This window comes from Raphanus sativus, unplaced genomic scaffold (genome assembly GCF_000801105.2).
Source record: "Raphanus sativus cultivar WK10039 unplaced genomic scaffold, ASM80110v3 Scaffold3569, whole genome shotgun sequence".
Classification (NCBI taxonomy): Eukaryota; Viridiplantae; Streptophyta; class Magnoliopsida; order Brassicales; family Brassicaceae; genus Raphanus; species Raphanus sativus.
Window position 1 is genome coordinate 937 of NW_026618875.1, and position 9,263 is coordinate 10,199.

General features: G+C 33.6%; 3 protein-coding genes across 3 annotated transcripts; 1 reads left to right on the forward strand and 2 right to left on the reverse strand.

Annotated features, from left to right (window-relative positions):
* Nucleotides 1-779: 779 nt before the first annotated feature.
* On the reverse strand, nt 780-2,019 carry LOC108833478 (uncharacterized). The gene has a single exon (XM_018606898.2). The coding sequence runs from the start codon at nt 2,005-2,007 to the stop codon at nt 934-936; it is 1,074 nt and encodes a 357-aa protein (XP_018462400.1). The 5' UTR covers nt 2,008-2,019; the 3' UTR covers nt 780-933.
* A 2,705-nt stretch (nt 2,020-4,724) lies between these two features.
* LOC130506704 (protein At-4/1-like) lies at nt 4,725-6,484 on the forward strand. The gene is made up of 8 exons (XM_057001388.1): nt 4,725-4,847; nt 5,062-5,167; nt 5,235-5,290; nt 5,372-5,449; nt 5,528-5,601; nt 5,684-5,817; nt 5,908-6,003; nt 6,221-6,484. Exons 1-8 carry the CDS (start codon nt 4,785-4,787, stop codon nt 6,355-6,357), a joined length of 744 nt encoding a protein of 247 aa, XP_056857368.1. The 5' UTR covers nt 4,725-4,784; the 3' UTR covers nt 6,358-6,484.
* Nucleotides 6,406-7,869, reverse strand: LOC130506703 (peroxidase 44-like). Its single transcript, XM_057001387.1, has 3 exons — nt 7,585-7,869; nt 7,040-7,476; nt 6,406-6,957 (listed from the first exon to the last, which is right to left on the reverse strand). The coding sequence occupies exons 1-3, from the start codon at nt 7,783-7,785 to the stop codon at nt 6,657-6,659; spliced, it is 939 nt and encodes a 312-aa protein (XP_056857367.1). The 5' UTR covers nt 7,786-7,869; the 3' UTR covers nt 6,406-6,656.
* Between the last annotated feature and the right edge of the window lie 1,394 nt (nt 7,870-9,263).

Here is a 9,263-nt window from a genome sequence, read left to right on the forward strand (position 1 = left end):
AAACTAAAGTTTACAGTAAAATCAAAAAACTAAAAGTTAAAATTTAAATCCAAAAGTTTTAAAAAAAACTAAAATTAGAGTTATGCAAACAATCAGGACCTAAATCTAGATTACGAAGGATAAGATCAAAATAATAGTCATCAACGTGTTTATCATTTGCGGACTATATTGATATCGGCATAGAGAAAGATTGATTTTTTCGGAAAAATCGCCAAACAATCATGACTTAAATCTAGATTGTGAAGGATACGATCAAAATACCATCCATCCACGTGTTTACTATTTGCGGACTATATTGATATCGGCAGAGAAAGATTGGTCTTTTGAAAAAAGCGCCAAACAATCATGACCTAAATCTAGATCACGAAAGATAAGATCAAAATAATAGTCATCCACGTGTTTGCCATTTACAGACTATATTGATATAGGTAGAGATAAAGATTGATCTTTCGGAAAAATCGCCAAACAATCATGACTTAAATCTAGATTACAAAGGATAAGATCAAAATAGCAGCCATCCATGTGTTTACTATTTGCGGACTATATTGATATTGGCAGAGAAAGATTCGTCTTTTGAAAAAAAATCGCCATATAATCATGATCTAAATCTAGATTACGAAGGATAAGATCAAAATAATAACCATCCACGTGTTTGTCATTTGCGGACTATATTGATATCGGCAAAAAGAGATTGATCTTTTGGAAAAAAACGCCAAACAATCATATGATCTAAATCTTGATTATGAAAGACAAGGTGATAAAAAGGAAAAGAAAACGAAAAAAAAGAAATTCAGTTTTATTTATTTTACATATATCATAAGTTGAAACAAACATAGTCATTAATATTAAAAGCTTAATTCGAAATACATATTTCTTAACTTAAATGATATTTGATTAATTAGTTTTAGAGTCACTTATTTCATCTCTATAGCATCAGCTTTCTTCTGGAACGTTGTCATCCGATTCGATCTTCCGAGCTTTACCATTGACATCTGGATGATTTTGTTCACGAGACCTTTTTTTAGTTTCTGCAGAAGGTCCTTTCTCTTTATCCTCGCTAGTCTCATTGCTAGCATGAACTAACTCCATACGCGCAGCTGATATCATTGGTGTAATATCAAACGGACTGTGACACTTGGGACACGTATATGTACCGTACTTTTCATTTGGTATGCTTTGGGTTCGATACTTGTTTTCACCACCGTTGTCACTTGTGTCGACTTTGGTGTAATCGATAGGTTCAGGGTAAAAGGTTTTCCATTGGTTATTAAAAACATTTGGAGGGTGAATGGTTGGATCAGAAGTTATGACACGTTCCTGGCCATTTTGGCTAGTGACCATATTATTGGTCGGAACCATAACATGATCGTACATGTTTGAGATCGTTGGAGTGACCTTACCAAAAACATTTGGAGAGTGATTCCAATCGGTTTGACCAGAAGTTATGACACGTTTGCCACGGTCATGACCATTTTGGCTAGTGACCATATTATTGGTCGGAACCATAACATGATCGTACATGTTTGAGATCGTTGGAGTGACCTTACCAAAAACATTTTGAGAGTGATTCCAATCGGTTTGACCAGAAGTTATGACACGTTGGCCACGGTCATGACCATTTTGGCTAGTGACCATATTATTGGTCGGGACAGTAGCATGATGATACATGTTTGGGATGGTTGGAGAAGCAAAAACTGGAGAAAACCGAGGGTTAACAAATCCTGAGATTTGAGGCATTCTCACAGCAGAAACCATGTTACTTCTCCTCTGATAAGCCATGCTTGAACTGTTGAATGTTAAGGTAGATGAATGGACTTGTGAAGCATGGTACGAAGAAGTAAAAGGTTGAGATGGAGAAAACAAATTGGAATGGTTTGTGTTTCGAGAAGTAACGAACGTTGAGCGAACCGTTCGGGTCTCATTTCGGTTAATCTGGATGGGAACAAATTCATTTTGGTTCATGGTATTATCAGCAAAAGGGATGAACTCATTTGGTAGTGAAGGCATCTTGAGAATGAATGTGTGTTTTAGACCCTTTGCATATCTATCTATTTATAGTGTTAGAATACATAAAGATTAAAATATAAAAAATTAAAAAAGAAAATATAAGGAATGATATATTTCATTGTAGCTATTTTTTTTAATTCTACCAATGGAAATCCTCTGTGAAATTTAAAAACTAGTCAAAGATTTAATACCTTTTTTGCATATTTGCTTAGATGTCTTAGGTGAGAATCATTAATATTATATCTTTGAATAATTTATTTCTATATTTCAAAAGTACTAATTAAATAATGTGTTACACTTGTTATAAAAAGGTCTTTTTGAATTAATATATTTAACATTCATCAAAGAGAGATGTTTCGGTATATGTTATTAAATATTTTATTTTTTGTTAATGGCTTTACGGTATGTCATTAAATATTTAATTTCTATTAGTGGTTTTCCGTATTTTATTATTGTTTTTTCGTGTGGGAGAGACTGTATCTTATTAAGCAACTGAGATATATATATATATGTGCACTTGTGGTTTGGGAGATTAGTTGTTGCTATAACTCCTTCGTAGGACTAACAATAGATTGTTTAGATGTTGTATTATGTGTATTGAAGGTTTTTCTTCTTTCTTTTTTTTGGCGGCGTGTATTGAAGGTTATCATTTGCGCTAAACGGAATTTTAATTGTTTCTATAGGCTTCAGCCTGGAGCTTAAATATTAATACGTATACATTTTATTTGTGGGGATTCGCTTTTGTTTTGTTGGTGTTACACCTGCATATTTTTTTGACTTTATTAAAACAAAATATTAATCTTGGTGACAATCACAATGGTAAGAAGAATTCCTTTCATATCCTGTTGATATCGTGTTCATAAGTTTAGACCATAAATATTTAATAACTATTTTTCAAATCTTTTGTCACTTACAACTTAACAATTGTTTTTTTAGTTGGTGTTATGGGTTACCGTCGTTTGAATCACTTACTCTAGTGTTGGGTTTTCAGAATTTTTGGCTAGTTTAAATTTTAGAAAATACAGATTTATTTTCGAAAATTAAATAAAAATCTTACATGGATTTTTATATAAGAGTGTATTGGTATGAACACATTTATCAAAACTGATGAACCATACCAAAAATAGAAGTAATGCTAACCAAGACAAAATGCTAAAAACTAATAATGTATCTACATTTAAATATTTAAATAGTATGAAGAAACTATTATATTTTTATAAATCATTTAACTTCTACTAATAGAGGTACATATGTGATTTATAAACATATTAATTAAGATATATACAGTATTTTTATATTCGATCATATGATCTGTGGTCGAACCAGTAAATCTAGTGACTGCATATAATCTAGTTTGGTTTAGGTTTTTCGTATATCAATCTATTAGAAGTTCTATCAATTGATTTATATATCCACAAAAATTAGATTTAACAAAATTCATTAATTAAAAATTTAATAAAACTCAAAAAATCTGATGTTAACCTGTGAATCGACAACAGTTGATCTAATAAAAATCCATAAAATTTGATAATATATATATTATTTGATATGTCATATAAGTTAAATTTATTGCATTTATATTATGTATTTTTATTAATGAATTTTATTAAAATTGTGTACCTAGTTAGGTGATTAATGGGCTCGTTTGAGCTTAATACTTCTCGTGTTCAAACCAGTAGGAGCATATTTTGTTTTTGTTTTTTTTGGTTTATTAAATGGGTGGCATTATCGTAATTAAATTATCATTTTCTTTGCAATTTTTTTAAGTTTTCTGCAAAAAAGAATTTTGTCGGCAACCTAAAATTCGTCAAAAATCACTAATTCTATGAGATTTTTTGTTGTTCTTGCATCAGAATTCGTATATATATTTTCTAATATGTGATTTATAAAATTCAAAACTCGTAAAATCCAAAGGCCACGATCATTTTAATAGACATGCGTTTGATTATTGGAATGTTTGACATGTAAGGTCAACATGAGAAGGTTATATGAGAAGTTCACGTTTTAATCTTGAGATGTAAGGTCAACATGAAAATATCTCATTTTAGAGAGAGGTTTAGAAGTCGTTGGTAGTTCATAGGAATGATATAGTTTTACTATAATATTTTAGTCGACCAAATAATTGTGTATACTAAATAAGTCTATTGACTCTAAGGTATTCAAATAGAAAATTTCGTTAACTTTATGGTTAACTGGCGAAAGGAGTAAAATGTGGGGATAATATGTGTATAATGTTAATAACATATCATTACAAATATATAAGATAAAACCGAAAAAATTAAACCTAATGAAAATGATGAAATAACCTTATTTAAATAGATTTTTGAGAATAATTCTCTTTTAATAATATACTTTTAATAGTTTAGATCTTTGTGCACTTTTTTTTTTGTACACTTGATTATTTAGATTAAAAATTGGTTTATGGCTGACAAAAAAGGTTGGTATAATGATTGAACCTCATATGTTAAGCAAATTAATATAATGAAAAGGTCATTATAATAAGGTCTATCAAATATATAATGACATACCATAACACTACTAATAGAAATAAAATATTTAACATACCATAATACCATAAAACAAATTTATTATTCTAACGATCACATAAAGTACCGTAAAACAAATGAATTATGATGCTAAAAAAAAAGGATATTGAAGTACGAGAGCCACACGATGACATCGACGGTCCAGATTACTCAGCATTTTTCTTTAAAAAGAAAAACCCTCTCGAATTTGAAATCCCTAACAGTCGAGTAAGAAACTCAAATCTAAGAATCATGGCGGCAACGAGCGACGAGCAGATGAGTTTGCTTCTCTCCACCTTCGATCAGATCTACGAGGTTGAAGTTTCTCGATACTCTCTTCCGATCTCTCGTTCATCGCCGTACTGCTCGGAATATTCTGTTTTTTTTTTTGTTTTCTCTGATTGGATTCGATTGCGATTATCTTCATCTGAGATTCAATCGAACCGATTGAAACTGGAATCTAGAAACTACGATTAGGTTTCTATCAAATCATTTTCATCATGATTCATAGTTTTGATTTGTTGCTCAGGATTTCAGAAGCGGGATGAATGAGATGAGCATTTTCAGATCGAGGAGCAATGTGGAAACCAGCAGAAGAGAGGCGCTTGAGATCAGCAACAAGACGCTCAAAGAAGGTTCTGGTTTTGATTGTGTGTTTAGATTTTGAGTATGAAACTAATTGAGTGATGGATGAACCTGCAGAGAACGAAAGGTTGAAGAAGTTACATACAGAATCGTTAAACAACTTCGTTGACCAGGTCTTTGATAGTTTTTCTATAGCTATCTGTTTCTTGTTGTTGAGTTCTTGATTCTCTTTTCTTTAATTTGATAACATACAGCTTGAGCATCGAACTAAGTGTCACGGTTTAAAAGAAGAACTGAAGAGAGTGAATGATGAAAACAGAAGCAAAGAACATGTGAGAGAGATTGCAATCTTTTCGTTGTGATATAGAAACTGAAGATGAATGTAGAAATCTCTCTTTTTTTTTTGGCAGGAACATAGGAATGCTTTGGAATCCCTTATGCAGAAGCATGTAGCAAAGGTTGAAGAGCTAGAAAATAAAATCAGGTCAAAAGCCACCACATTCAACTACTCTTTATTATAACTGACATGTGTATTTTGTATCTCATCTTGTCAATATTACGTACAGAAGCCTTTTGGTTGAAAAGGCAACAAACGAAATGGTGATTGATAGGCTGCGCCAGGATTTGGCAGCTAACAAATCTCATATTCAAGCAATGTCTAGGAAGCTGGATCGAGTCTATTCTGAAGTGGAATCCAAGTGTAAGACTTGGCAGACACCTGATATGTTCAAATTGCTTTCAGTTTGTGGTTATGTATATATATGGCTTCTTAATATAAATCGTTTGATAGATGAAGTCGAGGTTCAGGATCTAAAGGATTGTCTTCTAATGGAACAAGAAGAGAAAATTGATATTAGTAACAAACTTCAGAGTCTGCAGAAGGAATGTAAGAGTCTCTTCTCCTTACTAACTCAACAAGCCTTTTAGACAGTGATAGATTGGTCTGTAAAATGTATGAGAATTGTAAGAGTTTCTTCTCCTTACAAAGTTATTGAGAAGTTCTAGTATAGGTTTCAGGTTTCAATAGCAAGATTAAGAGTTCAAATTGCTTCTTTAGATAGTATAATCCAAACCTAATGGCAGTTCCTTGATATTCTTTGCAGTGGTTATAAGTAGAACAACAGTAGCCGAAAAGCAGAGGGATACAACTTCATATCGACAGGTCGAGACACTGAAGCAGAAGCTAATGAAACTGAGAAAAGAGAATGAGATCCTTAAACGGAAACTATCTTCTTCATAAAACCGCCAGGAACAAAAACTTTTGTTGGCAAATTGGTCCCTTAACGTGTAAGTTCCATAAATCCAAACCACTTTATAATACAAATTGTTTGCATAGATGATACAGTTGAAAACATACAACACCACAAATCCAGAAGAAGAAATTCATTAATATGAAAAACGATATAAAGTTAATGCAACACACAAAACAATTTTGAAGGGGAAAATAAAACAAGATACCGGAGAAAGCTCACTACCGGATTTAATTAAAAAAAACATAGAATTCCTCTCGGTGTTTGGATAGTTAAGTACAGTGTAGAATCAACGTCCGTTGTTGAAGACTCTGCAGTTTCTCCTGATCTCACCAGCACGTCCGGTAAGGACTCCAATGGTACCCATTTTCTCCATTGCCTGAGCAAATCTCTGTCTGAAGAGTGAATTGCTTTGTGCAAAACTCGACACAATTCCACGGGTTGCTCCATCGAGAGCCAAGTTTTGATCAATCCTCATGACTGCTCTTTGTCTTTGCATCTCTCCGTAGATTGCGTTATCCACCACGAATGGAGTCCTTTGGTCCAAGAACACGGATGGGTCATTTGGTGCACGACACGTGTTCCTCAACCTTTTAAAAGAGATGTATTAGTGGGTCAGATATACATAAAATTGATGTTCATTTGATGCTGCTATGTATGAAAAATACGTACTGAGCGTTCAGTGAGCGGTCCATGGCAGGGTCATTAAGCCTATCCTGGAAAAGACTGCAATGGATAGAACCAACACTGTGGCCACCACCAATTAGTGTAACCATATCGTTCACACTCATGCCTTTAGCTGCAAATGCTTGGATGGATGCGGACACAGGAATTGTTGGTCCGGGCAAGTTCACATCGGCTGGGTTTGACCTTAATCCATCACGTCTTCCTGTTTTTATCAAGAAGCTTGGACCACCTGCTAATTTGATCGCGTCTCTGGTGGCTAGAGCTACAATGTCTGCACATGAGACAACTCTAGGGCACACAGCCTCGAGCCGTCTCTTAATCTCATCAATGATCTCATAGCCTCTCACGCTTGCATTTGGTCCTGTGCTTTTCTCTGATGGCCTTCCAGGTCTTGGGTCAATCAAGAGGGAAGCATCACAACCCTACACAATCATTCAAAACATTGCTTGATCATTATTAAACGTCTAGATGTATTAGTGAGTCCATCATGTATATATATTATTCACACACACAAGGAGAAGATTACGAACCGTAACAAAGCAATCATGAAACTGCATACGAAGCAATGCTGCAGTAATGCTAGGATCACGACGGAAACTTTCAGCGACGACAGTAGAAATGATAGATCCAGCGCGGTTGCATGAGGGGCCGTAGAACGCAAACTTGAGCTGCGCCAAAGCAGAGGGAACAAGGAAACAGAAAAGTAAAAACAAAGCTGCAATTGACTTCATTTCCTTGCCTCTCCAGTGAAAACTTAGAAATATTTTTGGGTTGCAATTGTTAGTCGTAGATTGCGTATTTATATGTGAATTTATTAACAAGACATTGACGAAGAGAATGTTTCATATCAACGACGTGCATAGGGTAAAGGTAGATATTGGCAACTGATGGTTTAAAGGAATACATTGTATATATAGTAGTTGTGTTTTAATAAATGTTTTCATAAACGTCTTTTATACGTCAAAAGACCGGTTCCGGCCAACTTGCAATATGTTTAACAATATGAAAGGTTATATACCATTTCTATTTCGAGAAGTGGATACCGACTCAGTAAAATATGCAATTTGTTCAGTTTTTAATCTCTTCTCTCTCAAATAAAACAAGTTGTAAAAGAAAAAGAAAGAAAGAATAGTCTGCATGGTCTGGTTCTTGCTGTACAGGACATAAAAAGAAAATAGAGAAATAATATAAAACGCTACAATACGCATGTTTTAGTGAAAATAATCATTCAGGAATATGACTTGGTTGACAATTGTCCTTCAAACCGACGAGTTCAAGTTTAACCAGAGCGTCTGGATTTTTACCCAGTCAAGACACTCCTGTACCCTCCTTTTCTTTGCACGTACAACCGAGGCAGTTTAGAGAAGCTCTCGCTTGTACACTCTTCTAGACAGCCAAAAAAAAAAATACTAACCAAGTTCGACAATGTTTCGTCCAAACGAGAAAGCGTCGACTCAATTTGTTTAGGATCCAACTTGGTACATATGTGTTTGTATGTAAGCTTAATGTTAGTTTTTTTTTAATAACCCTCGAGTTTGATTAGCTAATCTCTTTTGGATCTAAGAATACATTTTGTTAGACCTCCAAAAAGATTAACGTCACCCTCTACTTCTTTAAAGAGGATTTTTTTTAATCTTTACATTTACAATTATACAATATGTATGTTTTCCTCACCTCATCGTGACCTTCCTCACCTCATCGTGACCTTTAGTTTTGATTGCTATGTATTAGGGCCTAGTATGAATAAGTAGTTTACTACTTGAGTCTAACGTTAGACCAATGATTACCGTGAGGTGGTGATTAATTAATTTGTTGATGCTTAGGTATATCTCATTAAATCCTTCATTTAGAGTATGCTTATATGCCATAGGAACTTTGATCATTCCGTTGTAGACCATAAGTTTTTTTTTATGCACGAAAATCTGTTTGAAGAAATGCATTTCCCGTAAAATAAAATGCATCAAGTAAAACTTAGCGAATAGTTTTGTCTTAACCACTAAGAAGATGTTCGAAAGGATTATAAGTTTACTGGACTTAATTATTAACTAGATTATGACCCGCTCGACCGAGCGGGAGTAAATTTTTTTTTATCTTTGTTTTTACCAAATGTTATAAATGATTGCAATGTGTATTAATATAAAATTTTGAGAAATAACAATGTGTACTAATGTGTTTAAATAAGCAATGTGTTTAATTACTAAATTTGATT

What these genes read in the sequence shown, in the direction of transcription:
- LOC108833478 (XM_018606898.2), bottom strand. Translation starts at nt 2,007, where the DNA reads ATGCCTTCACTACCAAATGAGTTCATCCCTTTTGCTGATAATACCATG.
- LOC130506704 (XM_057001388.1), top strand. Translation starts at nt 4,785, where the DNA reads ATGGCGGCAACGAGCGACGAGCAGATGAGTTTGCTTCTCTCCACCTTC. An exon ending in GAGCTAGAAAATAAAATCAG is followed by an intron (nt 5,602 to 5,683) that starts GTCAAAAGCCAC and finishes TATTACGTACAG; the next exon opens with AAGCCTTTTGGTTGAAAAGG. An exon ending in TCAGAGTCTGCAGAAGGAAT is followed by an intron (nt 6,004 to 6,220) that starts GTAAGAGTCTCT and finishes TATTCTTTGCAG; the next exon opens with TGGTTATAAGTAGAACAACA.
- LOC130506703 (XM_057001387.1), bottom strand. Translation starts at nt 7,785, where the DNA reads ATGAAGTCAATTGCAGCTTTGTTTTTACTTTTCTGTTTCCTTGTTCCC. An exon ending in TTCATGATTGCTTTGTTACG is followed by an intron (nt 7,477 to 7,584) that starts GTTCGTAATCTT and finishes ATGATTGTGTAG; the next exon opens with GGTTGTGATGCTTCCCTCTT. An exon ending in GACCGCTCACTGAACGCTCA is followed by an intron (nt 6,958 to 7,039) that starts GTACGTATTTTT and finishes CTCTTTTAAAAG; the next exon opens with GTTGAGGAACACGTGTCGTG.